We start from the raw sequence: 25,582 nt of genomic DNA on the forward strand, positions 1-25,582 counted from the left end.
AATGGAACACAGATGCTGTTTGCTTCATGCTAACCTTGCCTCTCTTGAGTTTCAAGGGGATAGCCTAACTTCACGGAGCTACCTTGAAACTGCTGGAAGTACTGATATATGCCAGTGTCAGCAGAAAGCTACCATAGTTAAGAGAGAGCAAGTTTCTGTGAACAAACCTCAAAGAAATTGTGATGGATTTAAAAGTGCCTTTCTCACAGGATTATCAATTTGACTACTCAGACCCTCTATGCTATCTCCAGAAGTAGAGCACTCAGAAACACCCTATTCTGATTCTTCTTTTAAAAATCTAGCTATGCAACATTCACATGCAATTATATCCCTCCTCTCATTCTCACTTCTTAAAAAAAACAAAAAACATTTTTGTCTAGAAGACTCTCTTTGGTCTTGTCCTTAGACAGTGGTGCGAAATGCTCTGTGGTGTAAGACTATCTTCTACATGACCAATTGTTTAAAAGAAACCTCTATGAATAATTCAAATTTTCCCAATAACATCTGTGTTTATGCTTCAGGTTCTGGGGCACTTGCTGCTATGCTGTCTTTCGGAATTTCCAGCAAGAAAAAGATATAACTCTGGAGATTCTCTCAGTGGCTATAGTTTTAATATTAAATAAGAAAAAAAATCAAATTATCTCATTCTCATTTACAACTTTCCATGCTGCCAGTGTTTGCATATTCATTACCTCTCCAGGTCACTAGACACACATTGCCTTTGACGCTGCTAAATGCCAAAAAGCTCCTAGTATTTTGCTTTGCTCACCAAGCTATCCATTATTTCCATCAATTTTTCCTCCTTTGCTCTATTCAGATAAAGTAAACGGAAAGCCACGATGGCTTATGCACTATGCTGACATCATTCTCTATCAGCTTTCACTGAGGATTTTACAGAAGAGATTTTGATCATAGTTTTATATAAAAGCACTAAGAGAGTTTTCTGGGGGGGGGGGGGGAAGTCTGGAAAATTTCTAGAATAAGAATCAAGGAGCTGGGAATTCCACCCATAGGTTAAACACAAGGGCAGTTGTCATAGTATCTGAACTGCCTAAATATATATCACCATAGGGCACACTGAACCTTCGGGCTCAGGTAGGCAGCATGGATCTCTGCCATACGAGAACAACCCTGGGAAAATCTGTAACCCAGGGATGAGGAATTCCTCCAGCACAACACACCAGGATGGTGAAAGCAACTTCAGAAGGCAAACCAAAATGATAAAGGTAAATGGGAGCAACATCTGTTCTGAAGTTTTAAAGTTGTTAGGGTCATTTATTTATTCCCATACTCCAAAAAGCCATGAAAAGTGGCCCAGAAACATGAAGGTAGCAAGGGCCAGTTCTAGCCCTGCTTTAGCTTGCCCTCTCTCCCAACACAAACAGCCTAAATCAAAACCAAATCAGATCATATCTACGGAGAAGGAAGTTGTTTAGAAAGCAATAAGCCTAACAGTTGGGGAATCTATTGTGTTATATAACACTTGTCCTGAATACTAATTAACTTCTTCCACTCAAATCTTTAATCATAACATAAGGGGAGGAATAAAAAAAGTTTAACTGAAGTAAATAATATGAATGTAAAATGTAAATACTGATTTCCATTATATTTTCAACCTGCCTAAAAATAGATTTTAGTGATTATTTAAAAATGAAGACATTTTCCCCATTCAGTTACTCTTCTAACCCATGGAGGTTTTCTGATTATAATGTTTTAAATAAGTTTCCATAATGAAAATTTTATGAGAAGATTTTAAAATCTAGGTTTCACCCTCTGAGAGTTTTACTTGCCCTCCTGATGCCCAGTCATGAAACACTACCATTAACTCACCTGGCTCTGCCCAGCAATACCAATGAAGAACTTGGAGTGCAAAAATTGTCCTAGGTAATGAGCTGTTGTCTTGGCCCCAGGTACCACAGGGTGTATTTCTCTGGAGCTGGACCTCACTGCGAACATCTGCAAAGTAAAGTAGTGATCCTGGTCCCTGACCCCCTTCCTGCCCATCTCCACACCCTGAAGGGCTTTGTCCATTCAGACAGGAAACCACCCATTCACGGACTCAGAGTCTGTAAATGCCCTGGCAGATTACTGCAGGGATTACCTACCCTACCTGTTAAAAAGTTTCTCACAATTGCTTTCCTAAATCTCCATGAGCTTTAAGCTCATTAATTCTAGCTCTATTTTGGATGGAGAACACTTCATTCCTTTCTTTTGCAAAAACCTTTTATTTAATTGTTTATATAATACTTATATATTAATATTTCATCAGGCACATATTCAGACAAAATAGATATGGCATTTTTTCTGAGCTGCCAAATTACCTAAAGCATGAAAGGTTATTTTTTCCCATCTTCAACTGCAAATAACATCTAGAACCAAATCAAAGTGGACCCAGTTCGCAACTCTCCTGCCAATGGAAAACCTGTACAACTAATTTATGCCCCACCGATGCACTCCAGATTTGCAATGAGGCATCTGAGATCATAACAGCCTTATATTTCTTACTAATTAGCTCTGTTACTTTTCAAAATATAATCTCCAAAGAATATCCCCCTTCAGCATGATTTCATTAGTTGTTTAGAATTTATTACTGAGTAGAAATGACATACAAACAAAAACTCAAATTGAAATAAAAATTCAGAGCCTCACAATGCAGCCAGCTGCTATGCCAACCAGGTTACCATGAAATAATTTTGATGTTTTAAGAGGCTTTACAAGTACTTGGAAACCAATGCATTTGGAAAGTAGTTCATATTATAAACAATATTTTATGTAGCACCAAAGTAAAACTGGAGCTTATAAAATGCAAGGCCAACATGCAGCAATGTCCAGTGTGAAAAATAATTCTGTCCTTTTGCTATCATCACTTGATAACGTACACGATGTAAACATCTGATTATATTGTACCTGATGGCATTTTTATTTCCTGAGCATTCTCTTCTAGCAATAAAAATGGTGCATTTAAATTATTACTGGGTTGCACCTGTTTGCCAACAGCAGGCATTCATTAATTTTTTTTAACTTTTATATATCCAAATTTGCACACAAGAAAATGGTTGGCGAACAGATGCAGCACTCATAGTGCTGTCACCACATGCAATTCCCACTTCCCACTTGTCTGTCTTGGTGCCTTTCCAAAACTAAGCTAAGGGCAAATCACCTTCAGGAGCCCTTTCTTTTCAGGTGCTACCCTCTCAACTCAGAGCAAAGATGCCACATCCTAGAGACCTTCCTGGGCTTGTGGCAGGAAGGTTCATGGGTAGTGGGGCTTCTCATGGGTCCTCTAAGGGCAGGCACAAGCTTTAGGAGGAGCTGGGACTCTGTCTGGACCAGCACCTTTCATCTTTGATCACCTGCTTTGGGGGAAATGAACAGTGTGTCTTGCAGAACCAAGAAACAATGTCAACAGTACTGTTGCATGAGCACTTTTAGTCACCGTGAGCCATCACACGCCACTCAACAGTCACATATGTGCCTCCTCTGCCCTGCACAGCTTCCCTTTCCCATTCGCAGGCATGCAGCAAACAATGCTTGGGGGATAAACTAGTTAAACGCTGGCACTGCTGCTCTGCCAGGCTGATTTTGCATGGTTAGCCCAGCCCTCCTAGTAAACTGCTTATGCCATTTCAGCCTGCTGAAGGGATCCTCCTGGACACATCAAATACTCTTCCACTGTTGCACTTGGAGAGCAAAAAGCTCTCAAAGATGTGGAAGGAAGATACAGAAGGATAAATGCCATTCTCTGAAGGGCTCTTACATTGACCATACTGTAAATGAAAGCACCTTCAAAAGAGCCTGGACATGGGTGAAAAACATGTAGAAACTCCCTGCAAAGGCACAGAGGAGCTGGCTGCACAGCAAACCAGGCTGTTTGGTGTTGCTGGCTCCTCTCCAGGGCAGAGACACCAAGACAACATCTATGGGTCCTGAGAAAAATCTCTGCTCTCCAGGTGCTGTCCTTGCTTGCCCAGCGACTGCCAGAAGGACTTCACAGACCAGGCTCTGCTGATGGCTTATCTATGATGACACACCACCTTCAGCTCTGTCCCTAGCATCATGACTAGCTTCATCTTTCTATTATTCTGTGGTGAAAGAAGCAAGAAACTGATCACTTTACAAAGTGGACTTTTATTCTTCCCAGTCTCCTAGGGAGGTGGACGCTACAGTAACACCACCAACCAAATCCCAGTGAAGGTGTTTAGCTCTTTTCTCCAAGAAAAGCTAGCAGCATTCATAAAATCTGCCAAACAATGAATTTCAAAGTTAGTAAATCCCATAGCTTGTGACGAATGCCAACATACCCAAGAAAACACCACAGGATAATAATAGCAATAAGCAAAGGATACTAGCTTTATTGATCAAATCAGATATTACAAATCTTTCATTACTACAGCATCCTCAGAATCTCATCTCCAAAACCTCTAGGGTAGGAACTGCTAGTTCTATTTTAGAGATAGGGAACTGAAACAAAGAAAAGCCATTCCAGACAATTTCTGTAAAACAGGCTCTGCTGCTTTCTGTGGATGCTTTGCTCTCCATAGCCACCCAAGGGAGCACAGGTACCTAACATTCAGATGGGTAAAATTTTAAGTTAAATTTCTTTCTGAGGCCTACTCACTTAGACCTCAAAACAGTACCTCTTTTGCTGTATTTCACTGTTGAGCAATCACTTCAGGGCACGACAAGGATGACGTGACTCGAAGTGTATCAAAAAGCATACCAACCAATCCTTGTCCAACACACCTGGGCTAGGGGAGATGAGTCTTCCTTTACCCTTGGTTTCTCCACCATGCCTTTTCATTTTCCTATTAGAATTCGATGGTAAACATGAAATACCAAAATTCTTACACCACAATTTGAGGCCAAGTTGTGTCAAAGCACATAAATCAAAGCATGGTTTCCTAGAGAACTCACAGTCTAGGGTCCTGACACCACTGAACATGAGGTTAAAGGGGTTGGAGGAAAAGAAGTGAGGCACAGAAAGGCTCTGTTAAAACCGGTCACATGAACAGAGAGAGGGTCAAATTTAGGGGAAAAAAAAAGTGCCTTTATCTTTGAATTTATATTTGATTTTTCTTTAGTTTGAGCCAATAGATATGACCTAGAGAAGTATTTCCACTAAAAGATTTGCCCTGTGACACCACTTTGGTGAGACAGAAAGTCCTACTCTCACAAGTAAAAACCCTTAAGATGTGCTGGAGAATGGGAATGTACCCAGCTACCAATATCCATGAATGGATCTGCTTGCATTCCCAGACACCATACACAAAATGAAATCAGTAAGTTGTTATATAAATGTTTCATTAAATACCTTTTCCCTTGTTTATAACTCACAGAAGCATCTAAAGTAAATATTACAAAATTAATGAAAAGAACCGATTTTTATGACAATTGAATAAATGCTATGCTAGTTATGGGAATGATGCTGATGCCAATGTGCACACATGTATTTTCCTCCCGCAAAAAAAAAAAAACAAAAACCAAACAATCAATCAAAGCATTACGTAATATCTGTTTTGTCCATTTGTCTCCAAGTTGTCACTTGCTAAGATCTGAATGAGTAGAAATCTAAACAAGCAGATTAAAGAAAAATCTGTAAATACCTGTTATACTGCTGCTTGCTATAACCATTTTCAAGTTGTTTCTCTCATCTCTTTCAGAATATATAAATGGCTGCATCTAATGCAATACAAAAAATACATAAAAATGAAGCTTTTTTTCCTACCAGTAAAATAATGTAAAGGAATAGCAATGCAAGCAGTGCATTCTCCAGCCTTTGGAAGTCAGCAGGAGTCACTCACTGGGACCACGAGGACCAGCTTAGGTCCTGAAGAAGTGAAGCTAGTGGGAAGTTCTCCCATCTCTTCCTGTAACGCAAATGCATGATTGCCTCCCTTATGAGGAAAATAGCAGTGTCTGATCAAAAGCTTTGAAATGGAGACCAGTATAAATGATACAGACCTCGCTGGATAATCAGAAAAGTTTCTATGACTGTGAAAGATTCGAATTGAAGTCTTGCAGGGCAAAATGTGGGACACATTACAGCTGTTATACAGAGCCATGTCAAGAGTGCCTCTGAATACTTGTTCTTCCACTATCCCCAAGTGAACTGGTCTTCTAAGGATTTAAAATAACAAGGAAAAAAAAAACAACAAAAAACACAAAAAACCCCACCCCCACACACACAAAAAACACAACCCAAACTCAAAAAACAAAGCTGATCTGAAAATATGAAACAGGCCTCCTCTGACCTCATGAAGCTCTCCAAGAACTTTAGAAAGAAAAAAAAGAAAATCTTTAAAAATTTTAGACAATAAATTCTTGGCAGTGGGGATGGGATGGCTAACTTGCCCCAGATGTTACTTTGGGGTTTTGCTGTTTGTAACTGCTGGAGTGGATTTACCTCCAGAGTTTTCCTACTGAAGTTCTTGCTTCACTAGGAACACCCTTCACATACATGAACTAAATTACCTGAAGAAGCCTGCATTATCCGCATGTCCATCATCCATGTGGCCATCCTCCTCACATCATCGCAAACAACCCAAATTAGAATGCTGTAATAATCATGCTGGACTCTATAGACATACGGAAAAGATGATGTACACTGACAACAAAAGAACATGAACAAAATGGCTAAGATGGAGGACTGATGCGTCTAGAAACAGAATCTTCTCTAGTTCTCAAAGCTAATCAGTGACAGGAAAGGAGAAATGCTACTTTCCCTCCTCCTTATTCATGACAACCATTCCTCCGCTGTACAATGGTTCTTATTCAGAGATTCATAGGGACTCCGCAGATCAACTTTTACTGAGTTTATTATTCATGTTTCCTCTCTGCCATTCAAGACCATGAAGGAATGCAGCCACCACACCGGTCAATCTTCATTCCAAGCTATTAAAAAAATCTTGCACATTATCACCTTTCTCAGCCACTACTGTTCAGATGTGATGGCTGAGATCACCGCTGATCTATGAGGAAGTAGTTTTAGTCAATCATTTTTATGAGCCACGCTGCTACTGTCTTCTGAGCTGTCCAAACCCATGTCTCAAGAGCCACAGGCTGGGAGCATCACTGCAAGTATATATAACAAGGATTTTCTTTAAGTTACAACTGTATGCACTAATCTTTTCTTGGGTTTTTCTTGGGTTTGCAAGAGATGGCAAAGACATGTCTCAGCAAAGCTGCAGTAGCCACAGCATACCACATCCAGCCTCTGTGAATACACCTGATCAACTGAAGCAACCGAAAACACTTGTAACTGTGCTGCTGCTCTCTATTTTCTCCGGCATAGACCCTCCTCTTGCACCATTCATGCTGGGGGCATGGGGGGTGGGGGAGTGGGTCCAGGACACAGTTCCACAAGCTCTACCAGCTCTGACAATGACCTGTGCCCTGGTGGCATGTCCATTTACAGGATAGACTTTCCACATATCCTATAGTCTGCCCTTCCATGTCTTTTATCTTCTGTCTTTTCACGATGTTCACCTTCTGTAAACCACCTTTTCTATGCAGCTAAAATAAAACAGTTACAATGGTGATGGCTTGTTATAGGAGATCTGAAAGCAAAAATGTGTGTTGTCAAAGGTAGTCCTAGTGATGATAACCATAAAAGCCATCATCGGAACAAATACTAATAATGCTAGTAGTAATGACCTGAGTAAAAATTCTTTTGCAAGTAAGTTCTCCCTAGTGCTATTACAGCTCTGAATAACGTCTGGTCCAGCCTGTTTGTATAGGAGCCCATCCTCCCTACAGCAATCCATATGCTTTAAAAGTGCCTTCTTGTAGGAAACTAATACCCCAGTGTTCGTTTTATGCTCTAGGGGAAGACCTCTCTGCTGGATGATCTAAGATCCAAGTAATTTTCTGCAACCTCTAGAGAGGGAGCCAGACATCTCTGCTCCCAGTTTAGATACATCGGTGCTGGTAGGATGACACCAGTCCTAACGCAGATGAACCCACAACAAGGAGAAGTCCAAGCAAGAAGGCTCCAGTTTGCATCAATACACGTGATTGGTGCTTGGGACAGTAGCACACTTTGATGAAAAGCTGTGCCTGAACACCAGTAAATAGCTCTGATGAAAGCACTGCAAATATCACAACATGTAATCAAGTGCATAAATAATTTGTTATACAACAGACCTTGTTAAAAAACAAATCAGTTGATTATTAGTAATAACTATGTATATTGCAGCATCTTATCCCTGGAGGCCTCAAAAGAGGTCAGTTGTGCTGAGCACAGAACACTGCTAAAAAGCAAATCTGCCACAATATTTGGGCATCTGAAACTAGAATAAAAGAGGGCTATACAAGTCACTTTATAAAAAAAGTAAGAATAAGTACCAACAATACAACAGGCATGAAACTCATTTAGTGAACAACTTTATCAGATACACAGCAACAAAGAATGCCTCATTATTCCCCCTAAAACATATCAAACCTGACTTTTCATTTTCCAATAATAAACACTGAACATTTGCAAAATAATTATTTCCTCTTATATTTTCCTTCCCATTCCAGATGCTGCTGGTTTGCAAAGACAGAGCAGGCAATGCAGATCTGCATGCAGACCAGCTAAGATAGACCAGCTCTTTCACTCAATTTTTTCTTCTTGCTTTACATAATATCAACAAATGAGATCAGTATCAGATCTGCATTTACAGAAATACGTCGTCCTATCTCGTGTGCTTGTTCCTGTGTCAAGAAACTTAAAGCTAGGCATTGGAAAAATAATGACTGCCTCACACTTCTTTTTTTTTTAATATAAATGGGGCTCCTAAATAATTTTTACTTCTACATTTACATTATAATCATGGATTCAGGGAATTAGAGAGCCAAGCAACACAGCATCAAAAATGTAACAACCATACGGCTTCCTTCTGTGTATTTAGGGGATAAACAATTAAACTTCTTTTGCTCAGCAAAACCACATGGAAAAAAAAAAAGGGTCTACTTACACTGTACAATGAGCTGTACCAAAGCTTCTCTGGGCTTCACATTAAACCCATTATACTGGCTGGTCTGGCACCTGTAGGTTCCTGTCATTTCCCTGGACACGTTCACTATCCTCAGGATCCCATCGTAGCTCTCTGTTTGCATTGCTCCATCCGGCATCACAACTTCCTTGTCTGCTCGGGACCAGAGAATGATGGGCTTGGGCTTCCCTGTCACCTGGCACTGCAGCTCGATCGTGTCCCCTTCCCGGGTGACCAGGGGTGACTTTTCTTGAGGAACAGTCAAATTGGGTGGGACTTTGAAGGAAAAAAAACAGACGGTTCAACAATTAGCATTGCAGAGACATCAGGTGGCTTTCTTGCTTGTTACAGTCATAGCTGCATATCAAGAAGTAGTTTATACACAGACAGCATACGTTGACTACATAGAATGACAGATTGTTTTGATTTGGAAGGGACCTTAAAGATCATCTAGTTCCAACTCCCTGCCATGGGCAGGGACACCTTATAGTAGACCAGGCTTCTCAAAGCCCTGTCCAACCTGACATACATTGGAAGACTGTGCAATGCTACTATATTTATGAGACAAGGTTTTCAGCTGCTTGAAGTTGTTCAAGTAAGATTCATCAATCCCAGCTACGAAACATACTTACCTCCTTGTGTGTTTCAGATATGTCATTATATATGCCAATATGCCATTACAGTGTACATCAGCACATTTGGATCACTGGTCACAACTAGCCCTTTGTCACTGTAAGCTACAGCTTTCCTTTTTATTAGCATTTGGCACTAAAACCCTTTTCCAATAACAGACTGCTTGCTGATTTTATCCAGCCTGTAATGGCCACGTAATGGGGAAGAATCATACTAATTCAGAAATCAGTTCAGAATTCAAAACCTGAAACCAAAACACAGTTGGCAACAGGAGGTTTATCAAAGTGGTGATTTCTTTTCAGAGATTTGCATTAAGAAATCCAGCTGGACATGTGAACAACTGCTTTCAGCAAAAGTTAGACACCCCCTTGGAGCATGAATACCTGGCACTGCTGCACAGTCAGCTGGTGATGCCCAAGGACCCATCCTTTCTGATCTCCGCAGTCTTGCAAGAGCAAGACTTTTAATTGCCCCACTGCCTCTTGAACTATCAGCCACAGCTCTGAACTGCCAGTCCTCAGCACTGAGTAAAGCTTACTCCCCAGGGAAGAGACACTGCTGTGCAAAGGCAGAAATGTCACGGGACCATGGCAAAAGCCTGAAGTGCATCACAGTGAGCTTCCACCACTGGTCTCATCAGAGGTGGCCCCTCTGCCTCAGCCTTTAGGTAACAGCTTTCAAGAATTAGAGAACACTGCAAGCTGTGCCGGCCTGATGAGAATGGTTTTGCCATGTCTAATTATCGTTCCCATCTCATCATACCTGTATGTCCTGGGTTTAGCAGTAGCAGTCATTTTTTCTCCTTCTTAGTAGCTGGTGCAGTGCTGTGTTTTTGACTTTCAGCCTGGGAACAGAGCTGATAACACTGATGTTTTTAGTTACTGCTCAAATGTTTAGACTGGCCAAGGACTTTGTGAGTCACATGCTCTGCCAGGGAGGAGGGGAAGCAGGGAGGAAGCAGAGACAGGACACCTGACCCAAACTAGCCAAAGAGGTATTCCATACCACAGCACGTAGGTAACTGGGAGTTACCCAGAAGGGTGCTCTCTTCTCAGTTTGGCTCATTCCGCTGGGTGGTATCGTATTCTCTTCCCTTGTTATTTCTCTTAACATTATTATTATTGGTGGTAGCAGTAGTGATTTGTGTTACTAAACTGTTTTTATCTCAACCCGTGGGAGTTACATTCTTTCGATTCTCCTCCCCATCCCTCTGGGAGCGGGGGTGGGGTGGGAAGGGGGGAGGGGAGGAAGCAAAGAAAGGTGAGGGGGCAGCAGAAACTGTGTGGCTGACTGGGTTTAAAACACAACACTATATTAGATTTACAGCCAATTTCGTACTCCTCAGTGCAACACAAACAGAAGTGCTGTCTCTGAAGCTGCTTGTCTCTAGATCACACATGGTGCCTTTGGCACCATCGACCCTTACTTAAGGGGGTACAAGCTGTTGTGAGGTGGGTAAAAATGTGGGGAAGGATGATGTAAACATTGCCCACCATCTCTTGCCTTTTGTGCCTTCTGAAAACTCAGCTGTCATGGGTCTTTGTTCTGAATCACAGGGAAAGATGCTTTCTGCTTTAAAGCATTCCTTCACAGGAGCATTACCTCTCAACACTGTCTTGCCCTCAACTACTTTGCTTGAATGCCAAGACTGACAAAATACAGCCTGCACTGTACTTCCTGTCTACAGGCAAAAATAATCAGAAGCTATTTTCAGGCCCCCAGACACAGAAACCACAGACTCATACCAGTGAGAAATAGTTCCAGTTTTCCATTGAGATTTATCTTGTGTCTATAGACCTGACAAGTCTGCTAGGAATCAAAGCTTAAACCAGGGACTTTCATAGGTACCAAAATGCTGTTCTCAGCTGTTTTGAAGGCATTAGTAGCTCCTCCTGAATCTGGTGGGACATGTAAAAGCTGAAATAATTTTTTCCACAGGACAGTAAATGAAAAATTATTTTATAATTCAAATAAAAGAAGAAAAAAAGAAGAAAAGACTGCTTAATAAAACATTCCCTAAATTAATAAAACATTCTTATTTTTCACTTATGCCTGTATGTGTCATAGCAGGTCCTTAGCACAGGCCAGGGCCCAGGGAACATGGATGTGACAGAGGGATCAGATGAAGGCTGCTCTCTGGCTTTCTGAGCTTTTCTGACTGCACTTCTCCACAGGTGCGTGCACCTTCCTCTCCCTCATTTCTAAATCCCATACTTTTGCTGTGCAGTACATTGTGCTCGTGCTGGACCTGCACCAGCCAAGTGCTTGTGATGGGAATTCTGAAAGTGCGCACATCAAGTAGATACCAAAGGGCCACTTTCTAAAGCAATGTTCTATGAAAACACAGGCTAACCTGGGAAAAAGGTATTGTTCCAAGAATAAAAATACAGTTTAGAGAGAAAAGTTTGAAAAGACACCGTGCAGTGCCTGTCTGCGGGAAAGAGCCTCCTTTCTGAGCATTTTCTTTTCCAGCTCATCTGGCTTGTGGGTTTTCAGTTTAGTTTAAATACTACAAAGCCTGGTCTGGGGCAGTAAAACACACATTTACTTTGTCCATCCACTACTGGGCAGTGTACCTGCTCCCTGCTGTGCACGTGCTTTAATTAAAGCGTGTCCAGTTGGTACAGATGCTGCAGGCTCCCTCGTAGCTCTCCTCTCACCCCTGCCACTCCGGCACTTCCAGCTCCCTGGGAAGCACAACCTTCTCCTGGCTCAGGGATTCACTGACTATGAGGACCCTGAGGCCATGACACAGGGTCACAGCCTTCAAACAAAATACCTGCTATCAAGAGGGAAAAGGTGTGCTATCTGCTCTGTGCCAACCTACACTGCTACCTACCGGTCTGCTTGCAAACCCATGGTCCAGATGGGTCCAAGACATGAGTTTCCCTTTCACATGAATGTTTGTGTAGATCTGTTTCTGGACATGTTGTGCTGGCAGCCTATTTCAGACTCCATCTTTTCCAGACAGACATCAGAGCAGGAGGTCTGGATTACAAAATCACACCCTGTCTTAGCCTCAGAAATCACCCACTTTCTGGATGAGAAGGGCTGTAACTTCTCATTGCAAGCACTAAGCCAGGAACAAGGCTTGCCTTCAACACAGCAAGTGGTTCCACACAGCTGCTGTCAGTTGAAGGCAACACCTGATGGAAGTGAGACAAATGATGAGTGAGGAAGAAGCAAAGCCAGCTTCAGGTGTGGAGGCTGACCCAAACCTGCTCTTGAAACAGGAATGGAAAAGGGAGGTGATTCTCCCCTTGTACTCTGCATCTTGTGCATCCACCTCTGGGGCCCCCAACATAAGAAGGATGTGGAGCTGTTGGAGTGAGTCCAATGGAGGCCACTAAGATGCTCAGAGGGCTGGAGCACCTCTGCTATGGAGACAGGCTGAGAGCTGGGATTGTTCAGCCTGGAGAAGAGATGTCTCTGGAGAGATCTCAGAGCAGCTTCCAGTGCCTAAAGAGGCTGACAAGAAATCTGGAGAGGGGTTTTTGACACGGGCATGTAGGTATAGGACAAGGGGGAATGGCTTTAAACTGACAGAGGGGAGATTTAGATATTAGGAAGTTCTTTCCTGTGAGGGTGGTGAGGCACTGGCAGAGGTAGTCGTGAGGAATAAACAGATTTAGTGTGTCCATGAAGTGAACCTAGAAAGGAAGTGGATAGAGATGCATGATTGCAACTGAAGGCTCATGAAGTCTTGTGTCCCATGGAGCTGCACTGTGGGGATGCAGGAAGGCACCAGCCCCAAACTCCAGCTGCAGGAGCCTGCCAGCTGCAGGAAACATCTCAGATCAAAGGGCAGGGGAAATTCAGAAATTTGTATACTCAAACTATGAATCATATAAGGAAGAAATCTAGAAAGAATACACACTGCTTCTTATGGTTGCATTCAGCTTCTGGAGGCATTGGAAAGAGAGTGAATGGCACAGAACGTGCATCGGGGGGGGGGGGGGGTTAAAAAAAAAAAAAAAAGAAGCATACCAAAAAGGACCTGTGCAACTGTGAGCTAGTAATTTATCCCCCATTTAAATCAATTTTCTTTCTGAATAATAGAGATAACAGTACTGCAAAACTGTACACTGCAAAGATAAGGACCAGAGATTCTGAGGTCTGCAGGCAGGCTGATAAGATAGGCTGTATCAGTACCCCAGATGGAAAGATACCTTAAAATAACCTGATTCATCCTCTCCTCTGGCATTTTGCAACACAACCAGCGTTTGCCACATTGTAAGCCATCCAATGTATTATTATGGTTTACTGTATTTATTAATGTTCTTGCTACTGGAAACAGGGAAGGAGAGAGGAGGGACAAGGCCATCTATTAAACAAATCATTTCATGGGCAAGGCCATATAAAAGAAACCTAGCTGCAGCTTTCATGTATCACATTTGACTGACAGTGCTCGAGACAGTGTGCTCTCACAATTTATTTCTCTGCCCCCAGCACAGTGGTTATGGCTATGGGTCCCCCCTTAACTCAGATGCTGATTCTCTACTGTTTCATTAGGAAGAAGGACAACACTTAATTTTGCTCAGGGAGGGTTTTATTGCAGGGTTTCTCTTTTTTTATACCTACCTATTTATTTTCACAAACTCGCAGGCACTTAATTAACTTCAAGATGTCTATGCTGCTGTCAAATTTGGCTGAAATTAGCTACAGGGTCAAAAAATATCAGCGGGTTTGGGAACTTGCAACACACTAACTGACAGGCACTGGCAGCCTGATTGTGTATGACTTGTTTTCATAAGCAATAAAGCTGAAAATAGCCACAAAAGAAACTCAGATCAATGCGATGGCCACAGAGAAGTCAGGAAGACAAGGAAGGGGGAAATTAGAGAATTCAGGATAAATTAATAATTTGATATTTTTCTTCCTTTACTATGACTGAAGATGTAGGGAGGCCCCAGGACCAGGTGGCTGAGCCTGCTGTGGAGGAAAGCAAGTCTGTGTGAGTAAAGGTGTAGAAACAGAATCACAGAATTGTTTAGGTCGGAAAAGACTTTTCAGATCCAGCCATTAACTCAGCATTGCCAAGTCCACCACTAAACCATGTTTCTAAGAGCCAATCTTTTAAGCACCTCCAAGGATGGTGACTCAACCACTTCCCCAGGCAGCATGTTTGAATGCCTGACAATCCTTTTGGTGAAGACATTTTTCCTCATATCTAATCTAAACCTCCCCTGGCACAATTTGAGGCTGTTTCCTCTTGTCCTATCACTTACCACAAGGGTGCACAAGCAAAGATGAATGAGCAAAGGTGGGTGAACGAGGGCACACAAGCTGTAGCGCATGAGCAAAGGTGCAAGAGCAGAAGTGCAAGGGTATGTGAGCAAAAGTGCAAGGGTATGTGAGCAAACATGCACAAACAAGGGTATGTTAGCAAAGGTGCTGCAAGTGGGGCAAGCACAGGCAGGTGGCAGCCAAGCAAGAAGTGCTAAGCAGGTAGTGGGGGAATTTAACTCTTAACAGTTAAATCTGTTTCCTAAAGCAGATGGTTATCACTTGAAAAAGAAAAGTGCTAGTACCTCCTTCAAAAACTCATACTATTATTTTTTGAAACTGGCAGTGGCACATGCAGAAGATATATGTCTGTTGATATATGTCCACTCCTGGCTCTTAAATAAAATGGTCTGAGACAACCTTTGCCTCTGTCAGTTGCTGACTCACTGGGTCAGATGGCAGAAGGTATCACTGTATTCTTGTCCTGTTTTTGCTGAACTGCTCCCTAGGTAAATGTGTCTGTTACTGGAGATAGCAAACTGGACTAGACACTTCCATCTGATCTTGTGTGGTAGCTCTACTGTAATTCCATGGGATCCTTGATCCAGCACAGGCACTGTGTCTACAGGAGAATGCGGACTGGACCAAAGTAGCTATTTCAAAGAAAAAGCCAAAGTGCATGAGCCTAATACAGTTATTCACTGTGTAATCTGGGTAGACACAACCTAGTTCTAGTTCTAGTCTGCTCTAGATCTTTGAAGTCCTGATGGGTTAAGTCCCTATTTTGAACCTTCAGATAGCTTAATTAAATGAGAAAGAGGCAATGGCAGAGTCAAGAATCTGTTTAGAGAAATCATTCAAAGGGGTTGAAGGGGCTCTGCACAACCTGATCTACTTGATGCCCTTGCTCATTTGCAAGATGTTGGACTACATGGACTTTAAAGGTCCCTTTCAGCCCAAGGTAACCAGTGTGAGAGGGACAAGCAGTCCCCAGAAGTGGTGACACCATAGTAGGCTTGGGGAAGATGGTATGACTCCTGAGCTCTTTATTGCGGATTACAGATAGCATAAGTGAAGTAAGGGCTACTGTCACTTTTGTGTTTCCTTGGGAGCCTTAAAAAGGCAGAAAGGAAAGTGTGGCCCTAAAGCAAAGACTGTCAGTTAAAGCAGTGATGGGGAGGCCATGGGCCAGTGTGATCAGGCTGCTTAAAATGGATTAATGGTAATAACTAGTAATTATAGGATAAAGAGGAGCAAAGGAGTGTTTGAGCTGCATATCAAGAAATACTCCATACTGGAGATTACTCAGAGATAATCTCCCAAAAGAAGTGTTGGAAGTCACATTGTTCAAGTAATTAAACAGAATATTAAAGCATCTACACTGTAGTGGTTAGGAGATAGAAGTAAAGTTATTTGTATATTCTTCTTCTCTAATATGTGTGACTCTGAAGGTCTGGATCTCCAGTATTAATCATCCTCTGCCCAAGACATGCATTTCAGTCCCTGCTCATGATTCATACTCCTTATATGATGGAGGGGTTTCCTAAAACAGGACAGACTGATCTGTGATGTAGGAAGCTGAGCTGGTATATAGAGTGCATTTTATCACGATTATATAGCCTTTTAAGGGTAGCAAGTTATAATTATTCAGGTTCTCTATACATCTCTGTAAACAGAGATAAAACTGCTCAGTGTATTTAATGTGTGTTATTTTTAGAAGTGCTGGGGAATACCAGGGAGCATATGCTGACAGAGTCTCCAGTGGCAAGAAAACAAGAGCACTGGGGGAGACTTGCAGATCCAGGCAGATGACTGAAAAATCAGCTAAGGTCAAGGGAATTTACTTTAACCATTCCATGGTCTTTCACCGCCATTAAAGAGGATTTAACTAGTTATTCATGTTGAAGGTAGATCAAGAGACCTGTAAGGAAATCATGTTTTGATTTCAAGGTTGCTTTCTTTTCTCATTGTTCCAGTTGCCTGTGAGTTGTCCTGCCCATATGCAAAGAAGAAGAAGAAGCACTGCAGCCCATGTTTTCTTGTGCACAAGACTCTTTTAACAGCAAGTGAAGACATGAACAACTACAGATTTCATGTCGGGGGCTTGGACAAGATATCTGCTTAAACAGTAGAATAATTCCAGAATCAGTTGGAGCACCCATAACTTAAGTTGGGCCATTCACAACTTCTTGGAATATATTTCCCAGAGACGCTGTGGCTGCCACATCCCTGGAAGTGTTCAAGGCTAGGTAAGATGGGGTTTTGAGCAACGTGGTCTAGTGAAAGATGTCCTTGCCCATGGCAGTTGGTTGGAACTAGATGGTCTTTAAGGTTCCTTCCAACCCAAACTATTCCATGATTTTCATTCTATGAATCAGTACTTATAACTCAATATACTTTTAATAACTTAAAATACCACCTTACTTTGCAGACTCTAAAAAAGAACATTTTAAACCCAGAACATACACAGCCAGCAGCAATTTAGCCAAATTAGTTTTCAGCAGTCTCACAGGAGTCGTGCTGAGGAGTCCCATCAGCCATATGCAGTGTGAGAAGATAAGCCAACTCCACAGCCTTCCAGGGAAGAATAAAGAGACTGCAAAACATGGCCAATGAAGTGGGTGCCGGCTCCCAGAAACTCAGCTGAAGTCAATCCACAGTGTATGAATGCATCCTGGAGGAATCAGATTTCCTGGGAGGAAAACCCAGGTGGGGGGAAGGAAAGGAGCTGCAGAACAGGATGTTGCCAGTCCTCAACACCTCCCTACAGCCAGTCATGGCCCAGATTGTGTGATGGGAAGGGATGGCAGCTCCCAAAGATAGAGTTAAAAAGAAAAATCTCTGCACATTAAGTACTAAAATAGAACTATAAAAGAAAAGCCTTTTAACAAAATCCAGCATTTATCTGTCCCTTCTGTTCACCTACTCTTTTCAAAGACAAGCTCCAAAGATAGTGGCCAACAAAAATAACCAATTTATTGTAAAAATGAAACATCTGTCTATTTTCTGGTATGTCTCGGAGTTGCCCATGAACGATCACTCTGGACAGTGTTTCAGGTTTACAAATATCTTAATTGGACCACTAATCATCTCATAAAAAACCCAATTTTTTATTATGCAAAGAGGCAGCACTGTGTTTTTAATAAACTTTTAGAGCTAAAATGAGGGTCTCTTATGTTTCATCAAAGGAGGAACAAGATGACCACAGGACACAGATCAAGGCCACATGTCCCAACACATCAGCCTGGACATTTACTTAGAATCATAGAATAGCTAGAGTTGGAAAGGACCTTAAGATCATCTAGTTCCAACCCCCCTAACATGGGTAGGGACACCTCACACAAAACCACGCCACCCAAGGCTCTGTCCAACTTGGCCTTGAACACCACCAGGGATGGAGCATTCACAACTTCCCTGGGCAACCCATTCCAGTGCCTCACCACCCTTACAGTAAAGAACTTCCTTATACCCAATCTAAGCTTCCCCTGTTTAAGTCTGAACCTGTCTACCCCTTGTCTTATCACTACAGTCCCTAATGAAGAGTCCCTCCCCATCATCCTTGTAGGCCCCCTTCAGATACTGGAAGGCTGCTATGAGGTCTCCATGCAGCCTTCTCTTCTCCAGGCTGAACAGCCCCAAGTTTCTCAGCCTATGTTCATATGGAGATGCTCCAGTCCCCTGATCATCCTCGTGGCCCTCCTCTGCACTTGTTCCAACAGTTCCATGTCCTTTTTATGTTGAGGACACCAGAACTGCACACAATACTCCAAGTGAGGTCTCACAAGAGCAGAGTAGAGGGGCAAGATCACCTCCTTTGACCTGCTGGTCACGCTCCTTTTGATGCAGCCCAGGATACAGTTGGCTTTCTGGGCTTGCAAGTGTACACTGAAGCCGGCTCATGTTCATTTTCTCATCAACCAACACCCCCAAATCCTTCTCCACAGGGCTGCTCTGAATCTCTTCCCTGCCCAGCCGGTGGCTGTGCCTGGAATTGCTCTGACCCAGGTGTAGGACCTTGCACTTGTCATGATTCATTATTTAAAAAGATAGCTGATTAACTTAACAGGGAAGCCCTCTTATCATACTGCAGGCAGGATACACAGCTTCATATATGCTAGTTCTTCATGAATTTCTCTGTCTCTGGCAGAATTTCTGCAAAAGTAAATCCACTTGTTGACGCGACTAGCTCTGGAGGTGGAACATGAGATCACGAGGCCACCTGCCTGCTCCGTGCTCATGCCCAAAGTCGTGTTCCCCTTCTGTGATGTGCCTAACCCAGAGTACCCAGGGTGGTACACACTCAACAGATCTTTAGGTTCACCCAGAGATGAAGAATTCAGTTAACATATTTGCCATGCAGGGCATCTAGTTGTGCCCACACTGGATAAGAGTGAAGCAGCAGAAAGGACTCTCTTAGGAAAAGAAGGGTAAGCACCACCTTCAGCCAAGACCCTTGGGCTTCTCCCCCATCCATCCCTCCTGGTAGCAATTCAGAGCAGTGCAGTCAGAGGATAAAGTAAAATAACCCCCCTGAAATAACAACTCGCTTCACTGCACAATACTACCTCCAGGTGGAAGATGAAAAGAGAATAAGCCAGCAGTGACAGATGTTAGATCTTTTACTGTACTGATACTGATTTTAGGGAGATAAAGATAGCATAAGAAGCCTTACTGAACAGAGCAAACCATACATCACCTAAAGCCGTATTCTTCCTGCTTTGAATACCATATTTAAGGCAGAGAAAAAGATCGTTTACAAAGACTAACACACTTTCCTGATCCCCCTCTCTTTTTTTGCTTACCGTGAGCCTATTATACTGTGGTTTTTTTGTTGCTGTTTTAGCATCTTCTGTCTTCAGACTATCCGTGACATGAACACACACACAGAAGAGCCATTCTGCCTTTAAGTAACATTTGCCAAGGGTTGGTTTTATGGATGACAGGGTTTTTATAGGGCAAAAATTCAACATTTGAGTTCTCATTTCAACTATTCAGTGACCTACTTTACAGAGAGGGGGCAAGGGGAGGGCTGCTAGGGGATTACTTCAGGTCCATTTATATAAGATACTCGGGACACAAATCTGTGCCTTTCCTGCTGAAAGTACAAAATGACAAAGAAAAAACATTCCTGCTAACCAAGTGCAACGCCGAGTATGTCAAGAGGCTGGCATGTCCCTTGCACTACTTATCCCTTTCTAATCTGCTGAAGGGACAGAGGAGACCTAACCATATCAACCCCTCCTTATGAGGTGACAGTCCCTCCTGCCTCACTTGGGGGCCCCAAGAGGAACTTCATGCATGTCAGGAAGAAAGAATTCTCCCCAGATCCAGCAAATAGACACATAGCGCAATATTAATATATCTGTGCAAGTCCTGGCATTTGGAAAACACGTTAGTGCCTAGGCCTTATGTTCATAATTACCACAGCAGTACTGAATCTTGATGAGTCAGTAATGACCTTCAATAGCGCAGAGAAACTATTTCAGCTTCCACTTAATCAGGTAACAAAGTCACACAATAGGCAGAATTTCTTTTAAGGTGCTAAATAAGGCTGATCCTAAATGCTGTTTTTCTTCCCCTGTTGTGATTTTCCTGAGCATCACAGGACAGTAAATTTGAGAGCTGACATAATTCATCACTGCCTGCAGAAATTGTGATGAGATTATAGGTACAGCCATCTAATGGATGTTTCCAATAAATCCCATCTATTTCCCAAATGATTCCCCAGCAAGTACAGACAATGTAGCAGTTACTGCCTGCCAGATGGACAACGCATGACTGCACAAACATCACTGTCCACTTCATCCTGACAAGCAGGTAACAAAGTTTGCATGCCACCGCCATCCATCATGCCAAACTCAGCCTCTTATCCTCTCAGTTCTTCACCTGTAAGATGTGTATTAATACGCATGAAGAACATGTTTCTTTTGGTCAAAAGACAGGCTGTTCCCTTGTCCATGAGTTCACTGATTAGTGTTTCCACTCCTACAGTCTTCATGGGATAACTGAGGCAAGAAGGGAGCTCAGGAGGTCTCTAGTCCAAGCCCCATATCAAAGCATGGCCAGATATGAGGTCAGACCAGGCTGCTCAGGGCTTTATGAGGTCTTCAAAACCTCCCAGGATGGGGATCCTACAATGTCTCTATTCTCCCACTTGGATGAGAAACACTTGCTCCTTATATTTGGCCTGAACTTCAACTCATGCCCATTGCCTCTCACCTTCCCAGTGCACATTGCTGCAAAGAGCCCAGTTCCATCCTCTTGATACTTCCCTTGTAGGCAGGGGACAGCTGCTGTTAGGTACCCCAGGGCTGCCTCTTCTCTAGGCTGGATAAGCCATGACCCCCCAGCCACTCATGATCAACTTCATGGTGTTTGCAGGACTTGCCCCAGTTTGCTGAAGCCTCTCCTGCATTAGGAATCCAAAACTGGACATGATATTCATCAGTCTCCCTTGCTGCTGCTCATGTCCACTCACTGCCTACCGGAATGCCGCAGAGCTGCTCATTAGCTAGGCAGCTCCTGCCTGTACCACTGCAAGGGAACAGCCCTCCACAACACCCCAAGCTTATTGCATTACTCCAACACAGTCATTCTGAAGTTCAGTTAAAAAGTCCATAACATTGCACAAAATCATTTCAGCAAATAAATCATTCTGTTTTATACTTAGAAAATTTACCAAAAATAAGTAAAATATTCAAGGATCCCTGAACAATAACACAAACAGAAAATAAGTAGCAAATAATAAAATAGGAACTAACTAAACTAAATGAATTTAGTGTTTTCCTCCTGTCTCTCAAGGCCTTTATATGTATACTTTATGTTTCAGGGTGGAACACAACAAAAGTGAACTGTGTAAATGTTGACTGCTTGTTCACTTATACACACAATTTTTGACTCTTTATCAGTGAATTCAACTCTTTGCACCTTATTTTCCATACACACTTCATGCCCATGCTATAAAAGGCAGTGCTGAAGACTTCACAAAACTCAAGGCAAGCAGCTTTCCTTTCCCTCCCTGTGCCCACAGAGACAGTCTTCTTTATCTCAGCAGGAAAAGAGGCTGGGTCAGGCACAGTTCACCTTTGATAATCCATGCTGGCTGTTTCGAGTCACTTCCTGGGCTTTCACATCGGTTGACATGCTTTCTAGGACAACATTCTCCATGACCTTCCCAGGCAGTAAAGTGGGGACGACTGGCCTGTACTCCCATGCATCTCCTTCCCTTCTTGGAAGATAAAATTTCATTTTTTTCCGGTCTTTCTTGGATCTCCTTAGGTCACTATGTCTTCTAAAATAATAAAGTAGTCTTAAAGTGACACCGGTTACTTCCCTCAGATACCTGCTATCCAGTCCCATGGGCTTATATAAGTCCATTTTACTTAAGCGGCCCCTAACTCAATCACATGACTATACTTTCCAGGCTTCTATGCACACCAGAGGTTAGTCCTGCTTCATCTCCCTGTTGTATATAACATTCTTCATGAAACCCTTTAAGTGGGCAAACCCTCCAGATTCAGTGATGTGGTGCTCAAGTGGGATATCATACTGAAGATGGAGCACAGGATCTTCTTTAAAATGTAAATGATAATTTACCATGAAAGTCATAAGAGAGCTGTTTAGATGTGACATGTACTTGGCAAAGTATTAGTGATGTGAAATTTGGAGAATAGAACTCTGGATATACTCTTTGAGGCAAAAGTGTTCATTTAATCTTTTTGAAAAAGTAGAAAGCATATACTTGACTGTGTGTGGTAAAAAGGGGTTAGAAGACGTCTATTAAACATTTTTCTTCTATGCTATAAAAATGCTTTCCAACGTGTTCTTTGTTGTTTTCTAAATGACATGCACAGCGTGCCTCATCTCAGTGAATAACAAGCACAATCTGAGGAAAAGCACAGCAATGGTTCATATAAAAGATGATTTGGATACTAGATATATTACTGACACTATTCTGAAAAAGGAATTATTTATTTATTTTATTTTTTTTTATCCTTTTCTATAGAAACCAACCAGCAACAACTCATTTCTTCTTGGCTGTAACTAATTCTTGGGAGAAAAGAAATTCTGCATTCAGAATGTTTTCTTGTTAATTTTATTAACATGGACTACCTCAGTTATAAGTCAACTACTTGGGGGAAAAAGTCAACGAAATCTATTGGTTACAAACCAATAGATTAGTAACAAGGTAAAGACAAGCAGGCAATTACTACTGCATTACACATTCCTGCTCCATAGCACAAAATATTATCAGTCAAAGCAATAGCCAAGGCTCTAGCTCATCAGAGACGTTTCAATCACTGATCTGGAAACTCACATAATAAATACATTAAACTTTCTGCCTACTGGGAATAGCATGATTCACCAACATGTAATATGTAATTTTTAAGAAAAAAGAGCTCCTTCCTCCATGCTTGGTACTTGCTGTAGCTGGAGGGATTCCGCTTGGTTAACACAGCACCCTCCTGTTTCTCCTTGTAAATTCCTACTATCTATTTTTCATTACTCTGGATGACTTGAAGACTTAAATAAAGGCCAAAGTCCTTTTTGAAGTCTTAAATGAAAGCCAAAGTCCTTTCATAGAAGTAATAACTTTTCTGACAGTAAAAGAGAACATGTCTGGGTAAATCAGACACTAGTGTGTTCTTGGGAGAGTGCGCTAACTGCCATTTTCAGGTTTCTGTCCTTTAATCAAAGCAGCTCAGCCCCTTGATCTAGGATCTGCTTGGATATCTTTGTGGTGAGAAGCGTTCTGTGTATACACCCTTTTTTCCTGAGAAAGGCATAGGCTGCCTATATCCAAGTTAAACTGTTACGAAAGAAAGCCTCTTTACCTGTACTGCTGGAGATGTTGACATCAATGCTGATATCTGATATGCCACCTCCTTTCAGAGACGCAACACACGTGTATGTCCCAAAGTCAGTGAATTTCAAGTCAATAATGTCCAGGTTTGTGGTGCCTGGTGAAACATCAGGGTCAGTCTGTGTAATAACCATCCTTTCAGAGCTCCTCAAGGGACGTCCATTCTTAAACCAGCTGAATGTAAGTTCTTCAGATGGGATGGCTTCCACCTGGCAGGAAATTTTCACCTCTCGCCCAATCTGGATGTTGTCATCTTTGTGATATGGGTCAGGGGTAATCCAAAAACGTCCTTTTTTTAAGGCTAAGAAATAATAATAAAAAAAAGTTTACTATAATAAACTGTGATTTATGCAAACTTTGCAAAGGCTTATGTTTCACTTTATGCCTACATATGATTTTAATAGGGTCTGTAGCAATAGGACAAGGGGTAATGCTTTTTAACTAAAAGCAGGGAGATTCACCTTAGATATAAGGAGGACATTTTCTACAATAAGGGTGGTGAGGCACTGGCACAAGTTTCGCAGAGAAGCTCTGGATGCCCAATCCCTGGCAGTGTTGAAGGCCAGGTTGGACAGGGTCAAGCAATCTGGTCTAGTGGAAGCTGTCCCTGCCTGTAACAGTGGGGTTGGAACTGTATGAGCTTTAAGGTCCCTTCCAACCCCATTCCATTCAATGATGCTCGGGAAGTCACTGAAGCTTCTAAAGCACACATTTAGCACATGGTTCATTTTTTGTGGGATCAAATCTAAACAAATACCATCACAGAGTATACATTGGTAAAGTACCTGTCATTTCCAGAATGAAAAATAGGAAGTCAAAGCACCTAAATGAGGCTGAGCTGCTGACAACTGAAGAGCAGCCAAAGTAATTCATGAACCTTCAGTGTTTGTTACCTGTCTTTAGATATATTTACAAGCCCTTCTTCACCCTTGTGCTATCAGAGCACTGAGAAAGAAGAAAATATAGATATCAATCTAACATCACTAATACAAACAGTAGTGTCATCTCCAATCTGTCTGGCAACAAATACAGCCGTGCAAAATAGCTCTGTGGCAGCTGGTTAAATGAGAATAGGCAAGCACATGCCTGAGGCTACAGCCTGCCCTGGTTTACATAACCTGCTCCTTCTCTGTTGCAGCTGGGAGGACTCCCTTCATCCCACAGCTGTCCAGAGGCTGGCTGCCCTACCCCACCAAATGGCAGATCAGTGGTGGACAACTGCATTGCCTTATTTAGGTAGGGAAACTGTGGCAGTTCTAAAAGGTAAGGGGACTGAAAGTACATTTTTGGGCAGTGATCAATGGCAAAAAGATGCTCTTGTGAGATGTAAGCACAGAGTCCATCACAAGCATCTTGCTTGCACTCCCCTGGCTGGATCTTGCCAGATGAGGAAAGCCCACCCCAGGCTCACAGGAGAAACCTGAGGCCGAAGGCTGCACACACAGCTGAGAGAATAACATAATTTGGAGAAGCACAGTATATCTGAATGACCTCTATCTCCATCCAAAACTATTCAAGCCTGCTATACAAAATTAATTCCCTAAATTCTCTAACACACAGCCAAGCAAAGTTAAGATAGTCTCAATGTTTCATATGGGAACCCCAAGGCAAATGAATTTTTTGAGTCAATCTCAAATGCAGGTCCAGCATTCAGGAGTACCCTATACCCATGCAGGGGCAGAACAACTCTGGAAGATGTTACTTCCCACCATCTTCCCAGCAAGACCAACATCTTTTACTAGCATTCCTTCAGCAATCTACTGGACAAGAGCAAAATAATACTGCAACTCATCTGATTTTTCTTATCACTCTTTACATGAGCATAAAACTATACAGAAACTATCACCATTTACATCAATAAAGTGACTGCTCTAAAGCAGTGTTG

At 42.2% G+C, this 25,582-nt stretch overlaps 1 protein-coding gene across 3 annotated transcripts in view; it reads right to left on the minus strand.

Annotated features, from left to right (window-relative positions):
- The window catches only part of MDGA2 (MAM domain containing glycosylphosphatidylinositol anchor 2), a 389,024-nt gene that overhangs the window by 124,736 nt on the left and 238,706 nt on the right, over positions 1-25,582 (minus strand). For all 3 annotated transcript variants that reach the window (XM_061354587.1, XM_061354586.1, XM_061354588.1), the window contains exons 7-8: positions 23,669-23,998; positions 8,958-9,251 (exon numbers count right to left, since the gene is read on the minus strand). In XM_061354587.1, coding sequence (XP_061210571.1) covers positions 8,958-9,251; positions 23,669-23,998 — 624 coding nt within the window. The remainder of the gene's footprint in view (positions 1-8,957; positions 9,252-23,668; positions 23,999-25,582) is intronic.

The sequence above is a fragment of the Neopsephotus bourkii genome, unplaced genomic scaffold (assembly GCF_033783945.1).
Source record: "Neopsephotus bourkii isolate Nb327-2 ecotype Australia unplaced genomic scaffold, CSIRO-AGI_Nbou_v1 NB_740, whole genome shotgun sequence".
Classification (NCBI taxonomy): Eukaryota; Metazoa; Chordata; class Aves; order Psittaciformes; family Psittacidae; genus Neopsephotus; species Neopsephotus bourkii.